Raw genomic sequence first — 19,273 nt, 5'->3', positions numbered from 1 at the left:
GTGTTCATGCGGCTGGGTAAGCACAAACAGCAGCGCTAGTGCAGCATCAGGGTTGGAGCCAGAGAGAGCACTCACTCACTCACCGCTCACACCTGCATCCGGTCATGCCCCTCTGGCCATACATTATTAAATTTGTTCAACCAGCGGGTTCTTTGGGCCTGTAAAGCTGTAGGGCCTTATATGTTCCCATGTTAATTTTCCTGGCTCTTGTTTGTTAACTTTGTTGCTAACTCTTCAGTTGGACTGCTTCTGGACTTCCTATTGGTTTTAGAATACCATCCTGTGCCCTGTAATATGATTAAGATGTTGAGATTTTCTGTCTTGCTGTAAAATCCTTCTTTTGGAATTGCAGCAAACGAGTTTCTTTGAATTACTCATTTTATTGCTTGCTAAATAACTGAGGCTTGCTGGGAGTGGGAAAGGTTATACAGGGCTGTCCTTACTGCTTTGTTTGCCGATGTCCTGTCTGCTGAAGGCAGCTGCATAATCTGTTGGTTCCAGAATACCATCCTATATGTCCCGTAATACAGTGGTCATCAATCCTGTCCTCAGGGCCCACTAACTGGCCAGGTTTGCAAGATAACTGAAATACATTACAGGTGATATCATTTGCTGCTCAGTGATTGCAGTATTCTAGTCTGCATCTCCCCAAGGTAATACATGAAACCTGGCCTGTTAGTGGGCCCTAAAGGACAGGGTTGATGACCACTGCCGTAATATACTCCAAGAAATTTTTTTTACTGGTAAGACAAAAATCCTATTTTTATTTTTTGTGTGTGAATCTATTGCAAAGTTTCTTACCTGGAAAATTTGCCATTAACAGTACTTGCAATCTGGCAACGCTAAGCCACTGCATCACAGTTATCAGCATTGTCAGCCTACTGTGCTCCTTAGGTTGGCTGCTGGGCTACAGCCCAATGTCAAACTTAAGGAGTGCACACAGCAATCTGTATACAGTGAAGCATTATGCCAAACGTTCCAAAAATGTGATTTCTGGAGCCTGTATATATTGGATTTAACAGAGAAAATGAAGTGTGTAGTATTTACATTTTATTATTTTTTTTTATTTGTTTTTTCTTTTAATGAAAGGGGATTTTCTATATCCTCTTCATGCTCCAGTGCTGTCCACAGGTTCCTCCCTTAGTTCAGTGCTGCCTTTCCTCTTGAGGAAGAGAGACAATTATTTAATTCTGTCCATTTCCTCTGAGCCCAGACTGTTAACACACTTGTGGGAAATACAGTGGGGAAGGAAAGTATTCAGACCCACTTAAATTTTTTCTCTCTTTGATTATAATCCAGCCATTTGCTAAAATCATTTTAAGTTCATTTTTTTCCTCATTAATGTACACACAGCACCCCATATTGACAGAAAAAACACAGAATTGTTGACATTTTTGCAGATTTATTAAAAAAGAAAAACTGAAATATCACATGGTCCTAAGTATTCAGACCCTTTGCTGTGACACTCATATTTAACTCAGGTGCTGTCCATTTCTTCTGATCATCCCTGTCTATATTAGACCTTACAGCTCACAGTGCATGTCAGAGCAAATAAGAATCATGAGGTCAAGGGAACTGCCTGCAGAGCTCAGAGACAGAATTGTGGCAAGGCACAGATCTGGCCAAGGTTACAAAAAAATTTCTGCTTAAATGGAAAACGTTTGGGACGACCAGAACCCTTCCTAGAGCTGGTCGTCCGGCCAAACTGAGCTATTGGGGGAGAAGAGCCTTGGTGAGGGAGGTAAAGAAGAACCCAAAGATCACTGTGGCTGAGCTCCAGAGATGCAGTCGATGGGAGAAAGTTGTAGAAAGTCAACCGAGATGGGAGAAAGTTGTAGAAAGTCAACCATCACTGCAGCCCTCCACCAGTCGGGGCTCTATGGCAGAGCGGCCCGACAGAAGCCTCTCCTCAGTGCAAGACACATGAAAGCCTGCATGGAGTTTGCTAAAAAAAAACACCTGAAGGACTCCAAGATGGTGAGAAATAAGATTCTCTGGTCTGAGTCCTAGATGGAACTTTTTGGCCTTAATTCTAAGCGGTATGTGTGGAGAAAACCAGGCACTGCTCATCACCTGTCCAATACAGTCCCAACAGTGAAGCACGGTGGTGGCAGCATCATGCTGTGGGGATGTTTTTCAGCTGTAGGGACAGGACGACTGATTGCAATCGAGGGAAAGATGAATGCAGCCAAGTACAGGGATATCCAGAGTGCTCAGACTGGGCCGAAGGTTTACCTTCCAACAAGACAATGACCCTAAGCACACAGCTAAAATAACGAAGGAGTGGCTTCACAACAACTCCGTGACTGTACTTGAATGGCCCAGCCAGAGCCCTGACTTAAACCCAATTGAGCATCTCTGGAGAGACCTAAAAATGGCTGTCCGCCAACGTTTACCATCCAACCTGACAGAATTGGAGAGGATCTGCAAGGAGGAATGGCAGAGGATCCCCAACCAAATCCAGGTGTGAAAATTTGTTGCATCTTTCCCAAAAAGACTCATGGCTGTATTAGATTAAAATGGTGCTTCTTCTAAATACTGGGCAAAGGGTCTGAATACTTAGGACCATGTGATATTTCAGTTTTTCTTTTTTAATAAATCTGCAAAAATGTCAATAATTGTGTTTTTCTGTCAATATGGGGTGCTGTGTGTACGTTAATGAGGAAAAAATATGAACTTAAATGATTTTAGCAATTGGCTGCAATATAACAAAGAGTGAAAAATTTAAGGGGGTCTGAATACTTTACGTCCCCACTTTACGTCATCACACAGGCTTTAGAGCTGAGCAGTAGTCATGTCATGTGAGTACTGCTCATTCTGAGAAAAATACCCCCTCCCCCTTTTTACCAGAATTCCTCTTTAACGGCCTATGTCCACTTGCCTTTGTTCGCTTCAAGTGGGGTTTGAATTCCCAAAATTCAATCGGACTGCAAAGCCCACTAGAACAGTGGTTCTCAACCTGCTAGTGCCGTGACCCCTTGATAAAATTTCCTAAGTTGTGGGGACAGTAACTAACAGTAAAAACACCTAACAGTAAAATTATTTTCGTAGCGTGGGTTGTCAGCACCCAAGGCAAGACAAGTAATTTGCGCCCCTAACCCACGGACATTTAGCGCTCCCTTCCACTCGTACAGTATTAAAACTCCTTATGGTACATTTTGGGATGTACCACTCTTTCTCTTTGTTCTCCTTTCTTTCCCTTTTAGCTCTCTCTATCCTAATTTCTTGTTTTTTTTCCCCATCCCTCTCTCTAGCCGTGTTTCTTGTTCTCTTATTCTTTCTCTCCCTTTTTCTTTGTTCCTCCCCATCTTTTCCTCTCCCTTCCATGTATTCTCTATTTTTATTCCTTCTCTTACTCCTTGGTGGGGGGATAATGAAACAGCCCAGGATTTCGGTGACCCCTGGCAAATCATCATTTGACCCCTGAGGGGGTCCCGACCCCCAGGTTGAGAACCACTGCACTAGAAGAAGATCAACTACAGGATAAAAGTAGATAAAAGCTCAGTGAATGAATCATCTTAGAAGTGTCACAAAATTATGTCAAATTGATGCTGTCGATATTGGCCCAAAGCCAATGATTTCTTCTGCCATTCTAATGCAGCTAGTTGTTTGTCAGTGACTAATAAAGCCTGTCCTCATTGCAGGTTTCGGTCAGGGGGTGGAAAGTCTCAGAATCAGCTAACTGTTGCTGAACTCAAGTCTTTTGTAAAGCAGCTACATTCTCTTCCATGTAGCATCAACCAGACACCTCAACTCAAGGTATTTATATATTTATAAAAATAAACGTATTCGCAAGCATAAAATGTAACAGCAGTAGACACTTTCCATGCTTGGCTTAAAACTAGGGATGCACAGATGCAACTTTTTTACCAATACTTTTTAATTTTTTTTTTTAAGTGCTTGCCAATACCAATTACCTATTTCTGGCATTTAGGGAGATCAAGAGGGAGAGGTGCAGGCAAGGGGGGGTCTCCATATTCTATCAGTGTGCAGTGTAATATTACCTTCTGGATGACACCAAGTGATAAAGAAACACAGCACTCCCAACACTCAGCACTGCCGGCCCCACAGCCAGGTGGACCATATTGTCATCCCATATCCTCCTCCTCCAGTTCATACAACATGTTTGCATGCAGGAGTAAGTAACATAAAATATGGTGTATTGAGTGCAGAAGTCAGGATAAGAGTGGGGTGTGGGTGTAGGAGGAGAGAGTATAAGGACAGTGACCGAGAGAGGGGACAAAAATAGAGAAATGGAGGCAAAAGAGAGGAAGTGAAATAAAGGAGAGATTCTCTATGGGACTACAAATCCCAGCATGGCAGACTCCCATTCCTCAGCTCAGATAGCACAAGGAGATCACCAGAGGAGTCATTACAGCCTGTCAGATATATATATATATATATATATATATATATATATATATATATATATATATATATATATATATACACACTGTGTGTGTGTGTATGTGTATATATATATATATATGTGTGTGTGTGTATATATATATATATATATATATATATATATATATATATATATATATATATATATATATATATATATATATATATATATATATATACACATTCATTATTTTCCTCCAAAATTCTACAACCCATACCCCATAATGACAAGGTGAAAAAAGTTTATTTGAAATCTTTGTAAATTTATTGAAAATAAAAAAGGAAAAAAATCACATGTACATAATTATTCACAGCCTTTGCTCAATACTTTGTTGAAACACCTTTGCCACCAATTACAGCCTCAAGTCTTTTTGAGTATGATGGTACAAGCTTGGAATAACCTATTTTTGAGCAGTTTCTCCCATTAATCTTTGCAGGACCTCCCAAGCTCCATCAGGTTGAATGGGGAGCATTGGTGCACAGCCATTTGCAGATCTCGAGAGATTTTCAATCAGGTTCAAGTATGGGCTCTGGCTGGGCCACTCAAGAACATTCAGAGTTATTCCGTAGCCGCTCCTTTGTTATCTTGGCTGTGTGCTTATGGTCGTTTTCCTGTCGGAAGATGAACCTTCGCCCAGGGCCAGTGCTACCACTAGGTGGACTAGGCAGCCACCTAGGGCGCAGTGCCGCCTAGGGGCAAGCTCCTGGGTCCCCTCCAGAGGATTGGTTCCCCCCTGGCAGGTGCTGGCGTGGTGCGGAGTGTAGCGGGAGGAGCAGGAGGCGACTCCCATGGCTCCATCTGGCTGGTTGCTGGTGCAGAGTTGCTGGGCAGGGAGAAGCAGGCAGAATCCCCCCTTCCCCGGAGCGGCTCCAGGTGGGTGCTTAGTCCTCTGCTCTATCGGGTCGCAAAGGGGTCTGACAGGAGCAGCCTCTTACTTCAGCTGCATTACCTGGCACTTGGCCTTGTAGGGCAGGCAAGGCTAAGTGCCAGGTGGGGCCGGGGTGGTGGAACGGGGATGTGGCTCAGTGGCTGACTCCCACATACATCAGTGTCTTCTCTGTCTGAAAATACACTAGACTGCACTGGAAGGAGGAGCTGAGATGGTAACCCTGGGAATCTTCACCTGTAGCCATGAGGTGAGTGACCTGAAGTTTTCCCCTGCAGGAGTTCCTTCTGTCTATAGTGCTTCAGCTCCCTAACCTGCACACAAACGGCAGGAAACTGCTCCCAGGGTTGCAACTTCAATCTGCCTCCACCACCTACTGCCCACCACATACTGCCCTAGTACATGCTGTGTCGCCCCACTACTAACAGAGTTAACGTTGGCAAAGAGGTTAAAAAGTATCCCTTTACAGGCTGCCAGCACTGCACCTCAACCCCCACATGTCATCTCTGACATGGCTTCCCCTGCCAATCAAAAACTGGCCGATCAATGTCACCAATCTTAATCTCCTCACCGCCATCAAAATTTATTTCTGAAAATCTCTAAGATTTTGATTGTGATGCTGGAGGACATAGGCTGTAGACACCACCCCTTACCATCACTCCTATCTACGTTTTAAATCTGCAAGGATCAGTCATCTGTGTTCACAAAATTATCTGATTATCAAGAATGTTTATTGAATGTCATATTCGCAAAAAAATTGGCACCTTTGTGTCTGGAAGCTGATTTGTCTGTGTTGCGCAAAATGATTGTGTTTGCTGTAGAGGGGTCCATGATTATTACCTATTAGTGATCTGCTATGAACAGCCATATAAAAAGACGATATGTGACACAATGTGTACGCTTTTATAAAATTCACACAGGATTGCACTGTCAGCAGTAAGCAGACCTAAACGCACTTACGTCTGTATGAACTGAGGTATGTAAATTTCACTCTGCAACTGATGATTATACATTGTCTGTGTTTACATTTCCCCCCCCCGAGTGTGGACCTGCAGACTGCGGCTGGAGAAAAAGAGGCGCCGCAAAAAACTCAGCAGAGCCAAGGGGGCGACAAAATGAGGTTTTGCCTAGCGTGTCAAAAATCCTTGCGTCAGCCCTGCCTTCGCCCCAGTCTGTGGTCCAGAGCGCTCTGGAGCAGGCTTATATCAAGGATGTCTCTGTACATTGCTGCATTCATCTTTCCCTCAATTCTGACTAGTCTCTCAGTTCCTGCTGCTGAAAAACATCCCCACAACATGATGCTTCCACCACAGTGCTTCGCTGTAGGGATGGTATTGGCCAGGTGACGAGCGGTGCCTGGTTTCCTTCAGACATGACGCTTGCTATTCAGGCCGAAGAGTTCAAGCTTTGTTTCATCAGACCAGATAATGTTGTTTCTCATGGTCTGAGAGTCTTTCAGGTGCCTTTTGGCAAACTCCAGGCAGGCTGTCATGTGCCTTTTTACTGAGGAGCGGCTTCTGTTTGGCCACTCTACCATACAGGCCTGATTGGTGGAGTGCTGCAGAGATGGTTGTTCTTCTGGAAGGTTTTCCACTCTCTACAGAGGAACGCTGGAGCTCTGTCAGAGTGACCATTAGGTTCTTGGTCACCTCCCTGTCTAAGGCCCTTCTCCCCTGATCACTCAGTTTGGCCAGGCTGCCTGCCCTAGGAAGAGTCCTGGTGGTTCCAAACTACCATTTACGGATGATGGAGGCCACTGTGCTCACTGGGACCTTCAGTGTTGCAGAAATTTCTTGTACCCTTCCCCAGAGCTGTGCCTCGATACAATCCTGTCTCGGAGGTCTACAGACAATTCCTTGGACTTCATAGATTCGTTTGTGCTCTGACATGCACTGTTAATGTGGGACCTTATATAGACGTTTGTCCCTTTACAAATAATGTCCAATCAACTGAATTTACCACAGGTGGACTCCAACCAAGTTGTAAAAACATCTCAAGGATTATCAGTGGAAAAAGGATGCACCTGAACTCAATTTTGAATGTCGTGGCAAAGGCTGTAAATACTTATGTACATGTGATTTTTTTTTTTTTTTAATAAATATGCAAAGTTTTCAAACATACTTTCACTTTGTCATTTTGGGGATTTTGAGGAAAATAATGTAATCCATTTTGGAATAAAGCTGTATCATAATATGTGGAAAAAGTGAAGCACTGGGAATACTTTCCTGATGCAGTGTTTTGTGTGTGTATATGTACAACAGAGGGTTAACAATGAGGTCCTGATTATAGTACAGCCGTGTCCTAGTCCACACTCACAGAGCAGCACTCGTCTCCTCTCCCCAAAAGGCAGCACATGATTAATACTGGGCTCATTTTATATTCTCGGCCAGCTCTCAGGGCAGCATGGGGGTTAATAGTCTGGACTCCTTATAGCCTCAGCCAGCTCTCAGAGCAGCACACCTCTCACGCCGCCTATAAAAGTGATCTTGCAGCAAATGCGCTGCTGGCACCACTTTTATTGGAAAGGCAGCCATCTGCTGTAAATAAAGATACCGGTGTTATGGCAGCTAGCTGCTGCTGCTGCTGCTATAACTCCGGTATTTAACGTCCAACGTAATGATGTACGTTTACAGTTAGGCAGTGGGCAAGTGGTTAATGTGTGATATTTTGTACGACTGGTTTGTGTGTGTACTCTTTTGGAACCTCCCAACTTCCCCCTCTTCTCGTATGTAAATTTTTGGTTTGCATATGTGCTTTCTAGATTTATTGTCTTATTTTGCTTATCAGAAAGAATATTTCTACCCCCCTCCCCATCTTTGTATTTCTTATTTACAATACCTCCAGTGACCTTTATTCTTTTATTTTTTTAATTTTTTTTATTTTAAGGACCTCCTAAACCGAGTGGAGGAATTCCAAACGTGCAGTCAGAAGCTTTTAGCAACAGATATGCCCAGATCAAGTGATTTGCAGCAGCTTCTTGATTCCAGCTTTCAGTTTGACCTGGAATTGCCCTTAGAAAGTTTGCGAGAGCGCCTGGAACAGGCTCGCTGGTTAGAGGAACAACAGCAAGCCTGCCAGGATCCTGGGACACTGACACTGGATGTTATGAGGAGACTTATAGATTTGGGTGTTGGCCTGGCTCCTCATCCTACTGTGGAGAAAGCAATGGCTGAGCTTCAGGAGCTCCTGACTATGTCAGAACATATGGATGACCGGTGCAAAAGTCTGCTCAAAGCAAGGTTAGGTGTCAGTTATATCAACTTGTCAGTAGTTCAATTTCTGGAATGTTGGGAGCGCATAGTAAATGTTCCTTTCTGTAATGTATACATATTTTCTTCTAGGCCCCGGCAAAATCTTAGTTCTGTGACTGCTGTTCTTCGGGAAGCAGAAAGTGTCCCTGTTTACCTTCCAAGTGTGGAGTCTTTAAGGGATGCTGTTGAAAGAGCTCGAGAATGGCTGCAGAAGGTGGAGACTTTACAGGTTAGTTTTATATCACAAAATAAGTTAAAGTGAATGTAAACCTGAAACATCAAAATTGAAATAACCAGTCTACCACACACAGCAAAGCAATAGAAGCCATCTGCCCCCAGTCTTATCAGGAAAGGAGCAGCCAGTCATCTACAATCCTCATCGATTTCCTACAATAAAGAAACCCGACACACAGTGTTGCCACCCCTCCTCTCCTGTGACTGACAGACTAATTAGAAGACTTATGTATGGGCATGAGAGAAGGGGCATGCTTCCCACAGCCAATCACACAGGTCACTCCCGAAAGGAGCTCCAGCCCAAGTACACAGCAGGACACTGCCCACACTTATCTGTGCTTATCTCTGCTAATGGAGGGGGAGCTGCCAGGCAGAGAGCTGAGCAGGAGGTTACAATTAACCCCTCAATGGCTGGGCACTTTTACTGTAATGCCCTACTTTCAAGTAGTAGTTACAGTAGTCAACCTGTTTGGCTCTGTTGATGACAGTAAAAGCATGTCTCCCCCCTCCTCCACCCTTAGCAGAGATAAGCACAGATAAGTGTTGGCAGTGTCTGCTGTGTATAGGGTTGCCACCTTTTCTTCAAGCCAAACCCAAACATTTTAGTGGTGCATGGCACTGCGCGTGCTTAACTCAACCCATTCACCTGAATGGGGCTGCGCTACAACCGTGTGCAATGCACATGACTACAGCACAGTGGCATGGGTTTTTAGGGATTTAAAACAGGTGATGAGGAGGCAACATAACTCTTCTTCACCACCTGTCAGTACCTTCAAAACATGATCCACTATGGATCACTCTTCAGAGTGCCCTGCGACTCAGTTTACACTTGTGGTTGGGGGACAGTAAAAATTAGAGGTTGAGCTGTTTTTAACTGCTACCCAACCATTCCCCTTAACCACTTAGACCCCTTTCACACCGAGCCGCCTATAGTGTCGGCGGTAAAACGCCGCTATTTTTAGCGGCGCTCTACCGTTGGATTTGCAGCGCATTTCGGCCGCTAGCAGGGGGCTTTTACCCCCCACTAGCGGCCGAGAAAGGGTTAAAACCGCCCGCAATGCCCTGCAGTAGCGGCGTTTTGCCGGCGGTATCCCAACGCTGCCCCATTGATTTCAATGGGGAGCAGTGTTGGAGGAGCGGTAAACACACCGCTCCAAAGAAGCTGCTGGCAGGACTTTTCCTGACGTCCTGCCAGTGCACCGCTCCAGTGTGAAAGCCCTCGGGCTTTCACACTGGAAACAATGGAGCAGCTGTTTGAGGGCGGATTGCAGGCGCTATTTTTAATGCTATAGCTCCTGCAAAACGCCCTCGGTGTGAAAGGGGTCTTAAAGACCAGCCTTGTTTCGGAATTTAGGTGTTTTACATGTTTAAAACAGTTTTTTTTTTTTTTTGCTAGAAAATTACTTCGAATCCCCAAACATTATATATTGTTTTTTTTTCTAACACTCTAGAGAATAAAATGGCAGTCATTGCAATACTTTTTTTCACACCGTATTTGCGCAGCAGTCTTACAAGCACATTTTTTTTGGAAAAAAATTGCTTTTTTGAATAAAACAATAAGACAACAGTAAAGTTAGTCCAATTTTTTTTATATTGTGAAAGATAATGTTACGCCGAGTAAATTGATACCCAACATATCATGCTTCAAAATTGCACCCGCTCGTGGAATGGCGTCAAACTTTTACCCTCAAAAATCTCCATAGGCGATGTTTAAAAAAATTCTACAGGTTGCATGTTTTACATTACTGAGGAGGTCTAGGGCTAGAATTATTGCTCTCGCTCTAACGATCGCAGCGATACCTCACATGTGTGGTTTGACCACCGTTTTCATATGTGGGCGCTACTCATGTTTGTGTTCGCTTCTGCACGCAAGCTCGACGGGCGTTTTTAAAAAAAAAAATTTTTTTAATTTATTTTTACACTGTTCTTTTAAAAAAAAATATTTGGGTCACTTTTATTCCTATTACAAGGAATGTAAACATTCCTTGTAATAGAAAAAAGCATGACAAGTCCTCTTAAATATGAGATCTGGGGTCAAAAAGTCCTCAGTTCTCATATTTGGAATTAAATGCAATAAACAAAAAAAATGTCATTTGAAAAAACGACATTGAAAAAAATCTGGCTTTAAGAGGTATGGGTGGAAGTGACGTTTTGACGTCGGTTCCGCCCTGCAGTGTCTTGGAGACGGGTGGGCGCCATCTTCCCCCTCACTCGTCTCCATGCACAGCTAGGGAACGGATGCGATCGTCGCTGCGGAGGGCACCGGTTCGCGGCGGGAGGGGCCTCTCCCGCCACCGATAAAAGTGATCTTGCGGCGAATCCGACCGCCGGCTGAAAACGGGGATACCGGGGTTGTGGCAGTTAGCTATTGCCATAACGATATCCGTCCTCAAAAAAGGGACGTACATCGGCGTGCGGCGGCCGGCAAGTGGTTAAGCTGAAAAGGCAGCAGAGGGGGATGTATACCTGCCACAGCCAAAATGTTTTGCATCACAGTGCGGCAAAACATGTCTGCACTGTTGGGTTCAGTCAGCAGTATTGCCTGCCAAATGTGTCCCATTCAAGTGAATGGGGGCTCCCCGCATCCATGTGCAATGCATTAAATTGCAGGGCGATGCTGTGGGGTTTAAACAGGTGGTAAGGAGGTGATATAACACCTCCTCCCTGCCTGTCAAATGCCCTCTGAAGAACAATACAAATGTGGATTGCTCTTCAGAGGTCACCACATGTGTAAATGAGCCGTAAGGCTGCTCAGCCATTCTAGTATATTCTGTGGAATCAGCTGGGGGCCAGAGGAAGGAACAGGACTGTTTAACCCCTGGGCTCAAGCACTTACCTTCTGTGTTTCTTTGCACTGCTCCATGTTTATCAGGCACCAGCAGTCTAATGCTTGTGAAGCGGTTCAGACACTTTAATCAGAGACCCAATGTCCACCTCATAGGTGTGTGCGGCCTGTTGCGTTAGGTTGTGCACCCTAAATCAAAGCCCAAACACACATGGGTGTGTGTGTGTATGTATATATATGTGTGTATATATATATATATATATATATATATATATATATATATATATATATATATATATATATATATATATATATATATATATATATATATATATATATATATATATATATATATATATATATATATATATATATATAATTTGAGTGACGGGAGAGGGCAGAGTATATATGTGTGTGTGTGTATATGTATATATATATATATATATATATATATATATATATATATATATATCCCACATCTCTCCATAAAGAGGACCTTTTGCACACTATTCCTATTGTAATGGGAATAAAAGTGATCAAAAACATTTTTTTTAAAGGTAAAGCTTAAAAAAACAAAAAAAAATAAATGAAAGCCGCCCCCGTCCCCCCGCATGCAGAAGCGAACGCATACGTAGGTCATGTCCACATATATAAACGACGTTCAAACCACACATGTGAGGTATCACCGTGAACAATGGAGTGAGAGCAATAATTCTAGCCCAAGACCTCCTCTGTAACTTGAAGCATGTAACCTATAAAGATTTTTAAAGTACTGAAGTTTGGCGCCATTCCACAAGTGTGCACAATTTTAAAACGTGACATGTATGGTATCTATTTACTCAGCGTAACATCATCTGTCATATTATACAAAAAACTGGGCTAACTTTACTGTTTTTTGTTTGTTTTTTTAGTTCAGGAAAGTGTGTTTTTCTTTCTCGAACATCACGGGACACAGAGCCACAGTAATTACTGATGGGTTATATAGGTATCACTGGTGATTGGACACTGGCACACCCTATCAGGAAGTTCAACCCCCTATATAATCCCTCCCCCTTGCAGGGATACCTCAGTTTTTACGCCAGTGTCTTAGGTGATGGACGTGTAAAGATGTCCTGTGCTGAGCTCCAAAGGGAATATCCTAAGATCCTATACTGGGGCAAGCCAGGCGAACCGGATCCATTCAAAGTGTCTTTTCATGGCCGAATTGAATGGTACCCGGGCCTCGTGTCCGAAGAAATGAGGTTTTACCCGTAATGCTTCTCTTTTTAGAGAGCTGGACCCCGCAGATCAGAAAATGGCTTTAAACTTCCTAATTTCTGGCGAGGTGCTTTACGTTCCCAGAACTGTTGGATCCCCCTACTGATGGGGGCCCCAGTCTCTGACGGTTTTTTCAAACGGAGCCCACCGTGAGAGGTGAAGATTGGGTCTGTGTAAACAGCACCCTGCGGCTGGATAAGGTAAGAGGAGATTCCACAGAATTTTTGAGTTCTAGTGGCTTTTCTCCTTTAAGGTAAATGCATGCTATGCCTATTGTGACCACCGGGGGCTGCCAAGAGCACAAACCTACACATGCTGACTCTGTCTCAGGTGTTGTAATCGCTGTTTATGTCCCAGCGTCTCAAGCAGGCTGCAAGCAGGTAAGGTGGAAAGGGGGATTTCTCATGTTTGAATGTTCCCCCCAGGCTAGAGAGGGGCCACAGGGGTCTAGAAAGTGGTTATACCACCCGGGCTCTGCGGCCTAATGGCCACCATCTCTCAAGATAGCCGTTCAGGCAGATCTTGTTACCAGCCTCCCTCCCTCCTCCCCCCCCCCCCCCCCCCATCCCCAGCCTTTCTCCGGAAGCATGACAGGAGAGTCGGCAGCGCGGGAAGCGCTCGTTTTTTTCAAAACTCGAGGGGGGGGCGGTAGAGGAGGGGGCGGGATGTCAGCACAGAGTGCTTAGACTCCCACTCAGGCCAGCTGCATGCTATTAAAGGCACTCTGTACAGGTGCACTCAGCCTTCTGAGAGACACAGAGCTGACGGTCGCATGTAAGGTGGGACACAGGCATTCTCCTAGGCAGCATTTACTGAAGTAACACCAGACTGAGCATTGGGTAGCAAGGCTTTTAGCCAGACTACATCGCTCAGCGGGCAGTGTTCATTTGTATACCTCACACCTTGTTGCTTTGCACTATGGGTAGAAGAGGTTCAAGCACCCCAGGAACCAGAGACACTAGGGGATCTCGTTCAGGTTCTGAGGGCCCCCTGTCGGCAGCATCCTCCCCCCCTAAAGATGGGCCAGGGACGGCTAGGCAGGGAGAGCCATCGGGATCAGGGGCTACACCTGCTTCTGGCACTTCAGCCCCTGTATATATTACACAAGAGGTTTTTTCCTCAACCATTAATGGTCTAGAGGAAAGATTAATGGCCGTGATTACGTCTTCACTCAGTGGAAGAAAACGCACTAGGCTTTCCTCTGTTCCCCAAGACCCTCAGACAGAGGAGCTCTGGGATAAAGGAGATGAATCCCTTTCAGAGGATCGGGATGGGACAGATGATTCCTCTTCGGAGGATTCAGGTGGAGAGGGACCCTCTGCGACTTCCCAAGAGGAGAAAGTCTTAGTGCAGATCCTCACTGGATTGATCCGCTCCACATTTAAGTTGCCCATACCTGAAACTGCTAAAGAATCCTCTTCTGCTTTGGGGTCACTGAAACTTTTCCAAGCAGCACATGCTTTTCCTGTTCATACTTTACTTGAAAAGCTTATTTATTCTGAGTGGGATCACCCAGACAAACGTTTTTTTCTGCCGAGAAAGTTTTCAACACTTTATCCGATGGAAGAAAAGTTTATTAATATGTGGGGAATACCGGCTATTGATGCCGCCATTTCCTCCGTAAATAATAGCCTGACTTGTCCTGTAGACAATGCTCAGATGCTCAGGGATCCTGTAGATAAAAGGATGGAATCCCTATTTAAGGATGTTTTCTCCTTAGCAGGATCAGTGGCCCAACCTGCAGTAGCAGCGATTGGAGTCTGTCAATACTTAAGAGACCATGTTAAGCAGGTCATCAAAGTATTACCTGAACAGCAGGCCCAGGGGTTTGCTAACCTTCCAGCGGCCTTATGCTTTGTGGTTGACGCCATTAGAGATTCTATCGTGCAAACCTCCCGTCTTTCACTGGGGTTGGTGCATATACGTAGAATCCTATGGTTGAAAAATTGGTCAGCCGAAGCACCATGTAAGAAGCTACTGGCTGGGTTTCCTTTTCATGGTGCAAGGTTGTTTGGAGAGGACTTGGATAACTATATCAAGAGAATCTTTTGTGGGAAAAGCACTCTCTTACCTGTCAAGAAGAAGAGTAAGCGTCCCTCTTTCAAACGGACTCTTTCCCCAGCGCCCGGGGGCTTCAGCCTCCAGGCAGTCTCAACGGCCGCCTCCATCGGGGTCCAGAGACAAGAGTCAACCCCAGGGACAAAAGAAGTCCTGGGGAAAGAAGCCTACTAGGCAAAACACTAAGACTTCTGCATGAGGGGGCGCCCCCGCTCACTCGAGTGGGGGGAAAACTGCGACAGTTCTCAGAGCTCTGGCACGAGGACTTCCAGGACAGATGGGTAGTCTCCACGATAACCTTAGGGTACAAGCTGGAGTTTCAGGAATTCCCTTCTCCTCCGTTCCTCAGATCAAATGTTCCCAGAGACCCAGAGAAGAAGCAGTCGTTCCTTCTAGCGTTAGAGCGACTTTTGTCGCAGGAGGTCATTATGATAGTTCCCGCAAAGGACCAGGGATTGGGCTTCTATTCCAACCTTTTTACGGTCCAAAAGCCAAATGGGGATGTCAGGCCCATTTTGGACTTAAGGGATCTGAACCGATTCCTAAGGATTCAATCCTTCCGCATGGAATCAATTCGAACAGTAGTTCCCACCCTGCAGGGAGGAGAATTTCTGGCATCAATAGACATCAGAGATGCATATCTGCATGTGCCCATTTTTCCTGCTCATCAGAAGTTTCTGCGCTTCGAGGTAGGAGGGCGCCATTTCCAGTTTGTGGCTCTGCCTTTTGGGATAGCCACTGCACCTCGAGTGTTCATAAAGATCTTGGCTCCTCCTCTGGCCAGATTAAGGGCTCAGGGTATAGCTGTCATAGCATACCTAGACGACCTGCTCTTGATAGACCGGTCGGTAGCCTCTTTGAATGGAAACTTGAGGACCACGGTCAGGTATCTAGAACACCTGGGTTGGATCCTCAACTTAGAAAAGTCTTTCCTAAAACCAGTAAGAAGACTGGAGTATTTAGGTCTGATTATAGATACAAGCCAGGAGAAAATATTTCTACCCCAGGCAAAGATCACTGCTTTGAGAGAGCTGATTCTGACAGTAAGGACCAAGAAGGGTCCCTCAGTCCGCCTTTGTATGAGGCTACTAGGGAAGATGGTGTCTTCATTCGAAGCAGTTCCCTATGCTCAGTTTCACTCAAGAATGCTGCAACACAGTATTCTGTCGACCTGGAACAAGAAGGTTCAGGCATTAGACTTTCCGATGCACCTGTCGCATGCGGTGCGTCAGAGCCTCAATTGGTGGCTCATACCCGAAAACCTGCAGAAGGGGAAATCCTTTCTACCGGTCACCTGGACGGTGGTAACAACAGATGCCAGTCTGTCAGGTTGGGGAGCAGTTCTGGAACAGGCTGCGGTCCAGGGGGTATGGTCCAAAACAGAGAGGACCTTACCCATCAACATTCTGGAGATCCGGGCGATACATCTAGCTCTAAAAGCCTGGACTATCAGGCTACAGGGTTGTCCGGTCAGGATCCAGTCCGACAATGCCACAGCAGTGGCTTATGTCAATCATCAGGGAGGCACCCGGAGCAGAGCTGCTCAAAAAGAGGTGAACCAGATCTTAGTCTGGGCAGAGATGCATGTGCCATGCATATCGGCAGTTTTCATCCCGGGAATAGAAAATTGGCAGGCGGACTATCTAAGTCGCCAGCAGTTACTTCCAGGGGAATGGTCTCTGCATCCCGACGTCTTTTGGGCCATATGCCAAAGATGGGGGGTTCCAGATGTAGATCTCTTTGCATCCCGATTCAACAAAAAGATAGACAGATTTATGGCAAGGACAGAAGATCCTCTTGCATGCGGGACGGATGCGTTGGTGATTCCGTGGCATCGGTTCTCACTGATTTACACATGCCCGCCTATTCTGCTACTACCACGACTCCTTCGCAGGATCAGGCAGGAAAGGAAGTCAGTACTTCTGGTGGCCCCCGCTTGGCCCAGAAGGACTTGGTATGCAGAAATAGTAAGGATGACGGTAGGTTCCCCGTGGACACTACCGGAACGCCCAGACCTGTTATCTCAAGGTCCAGTGTTCCATCCTGCCTTACAAACGCTAAATTTGACGGTTTGGCTATTGAGACCCACGTTCTGAAGAGTCGTGGGCTCTCAGGTCCTGTCATATCTACCTTGATTAATGCAAGGAAGCCAGCTTCCAGGATGATTTATCATAGAGTCTGGAAGGCTTATATAACCTGGTGTGAATCCAGAGGTTGGCATCCCAGGAAATATGTCATAGGTAGAATCCTTGATTTTCTACAGATGGGATTAGAGATGAAGCTGGCCTTGAGTACCATCAAGGGCCAGGTCTCTGCTTTATCAGTATTATTTCAGCGGCCACTTGCTTCGCATTCTTTGGTCCGAAACTTTATGCAGGAGGTGATGCGTCTTAATCCTCCGGTTAAAGCGCCCCTAAACCCCTGGGACTTGAATTTGGTCCTGGCTGTGTTACAGAAACGGCCTTTTGAACCAATAAGTCAGATTCCTTTGGTCTTGTTGACAAGGAAATTAATTTTTCTGGTGGCCATCTCTTCTGCTAGAAGAGTATCAGAATTAGCAGCTCTTTCCTGTAAGGAGCCTTATTTGATTATACACAAGGATAGAGTGGTACTACGCCCTCATCCTAGTTTTTTACCGAAGGTGGTTTCTGATTTTCATTTAAACCAAGACATTGTTCTACCTTCCTTTTTTCCAGATACCTGTTCTCCGGAAGAGAGATCTCTACATTCGTTGGATGTAGTAAGAGCAGTTAAGGCCTATCTAGGGGCAACTACTCAGATCCGCAAGACGGATGTTTTGTTTGTGCTGCCAGAGGGTCCCAATAGAGGACAGGCAGCATCAAAAGCTACCATTTTTAAATGGATTCAACAGTTGATCATTCAAGCTTACGGTTTGAAACAGAAGATTCCTCCGTTTCAGATCAGGGCACATTCCACAAGGGCTATTGGTGCTTCTTGGGCAGTGCATCACCGGGCCTCTATGGCTCAAATCTGCAAGGCCGCAACCTGGTCTTCAGTTCATACATTCACCAGATTCTATCAGGTGGATGTGAGAAGGCATGAGGATATCGCCTTTGGGCGTAGTGTGCTGCAGGCAGCGGTACAGGGTCCTCAGGTCTGATTGCACCCTACTTGGTCGTGGTTCCCCCCCCTCAGGTAGCATTGCTCTGGGACATCCCATCAGTAATTACTGTGGCTCTGTGTCCTGTGATGTTCGAGAAAGAAAATAGGATTTTTTAAAACAGCTTACCTGTAAAATCCTTTTCTTTCGAAGGACATCACGGGACACAGAGGTCCCGCCCCTCTTCTAATACACTATATTGCTTGGCTACAAAACTGAGGTATCCCTGCAAGGGGGAGGGATTATATAGGGGGTTGAACTTCCTGATAGGGTGTGCCAGTGTCCAATCACCAGTGATACCTATATAACCCATCAGTAATTACTGTGGCTCTGTGTCCCGTGATGTCCTTCGAAAGAAAAGGATTTTACAGGTAAGCTGTTTTAAAAAATCCTATTTTTCCCAAATAAAAACGCGTTTGAAAAATTGCTGCGCAAATACCGCGTGACATAAAAAGTTGCAATGTCCGCCATTTTATTCCCTAGGGCCTCTGCTAAAAATATATAAAGTTTGGGAGTTCTTAGTAATTTTCAAGCAAAAAAATTATGATTTTTTACATGTAGGAGAGGAGTGATGGAATTTGCGCCATATGGAAGTGCTTAAAGAAAAGACTAACATGGTGTATGTATTGTAATTGTTAAACATGAGGTTTACATCCACTTTAATCACTCTGAATCTTTTTGTTTTTTAGACTGGACCTAGAGTTCCTGTTCTGGATGGATTGGTAGAACTTGTGACTCAGGGTAGAGCAATTCCTGTACATCTTGGTCCTTTGCCAAGACTTGAAGCCCTTGTGGGTGAAGTCCATTCCTGGACGGAGTGTGCCACCAGCACTTTTTTAACATCTAACTCGCCCTACACTTTGTTAGAGGTACGTCCCAACAAAAAGAATAAGGGGTTCAGTTATTTCTTTGTCTTAATTTTGGGTTCAGTATTGTGCAACATTTATAGTAATCATTTGGGGGGTTTAGTGGAGTCGGTCTACTTATGTAGGCTTTAGTCAAGGTGGTGATCGCTGTGGTAGGGTGGGGTAATAAAGGTTAGCACTTGTTTTAGCTTGGTGCATTCACTCCTCAGTCTCAGTAAGCATGTTCTGAACTTGAGAGCAGGAAAACACTTCAGCAAATTTAAAACTTTTGTACATGGGCAAAGATTTATCTCTAAAACATAGCTTGATGAGAAAAGCCTTCCTCAGCTTGACATTATACTACACAGTGATGTGTGCATTGAAGCAGAGATGTGTATTAGCCATAGAAGTAAATAGGGCTAACCTAC

At 44.9% G+C, this 19,273-nt stretch overlaps 1 protein-coding gene across 1 annotated transcript in view; it reads left to right on the top strand.

Annotated features, from left to right (window-relative positions):
- The window catches only part of KDM5B (lysine demethylase 5B), a 116,506-nt gene that overhangs the window by 71,578 nt on the left and 25,655 nt on the right, over positions 1-19,273 (top strand). Inside the window, exons 19-22 of the mRNA XM_073616068.1 lie at positions 3,645-3,759; positions 8,181-8,533; positions 8,636-8,774; positions 18,690-18,869. Coding sequence (XP_073472169.1) covers positions 3,645-3,759; positions 8,181-8,533; positions 8,636-8,774; positions 18,690-18,869 — 787 coding nt within the window. The remainder of the gene's footprint in view (positions 1-3,644; positions 3,760-8,180; positions 8,534-8,635; positions 8,775-18,689; positions 18,870-19,273) is intronic.

The sequence above is a fragment of the Aquarana catesbeiana genome, linkage group LG02 (genome assembly GCF_042186555.1).
Source record: "Aquarana catesbeiana isolate 2022-GZ linkage group LG02, ASM4218655v1, whole genome shotgun sequence".
NCBI classification, from domain to species: Eukaryota; Metazoa; Chordata; class Amphibia; order Anura; family Ranidae; genus Aquarana; species Aquarana catesbeiana.
The sequence above is the reverse complement of the archived record's forward strand: the minus strand, read 5'-3'. Positions and strand labels throughout refer to the sequence as shown.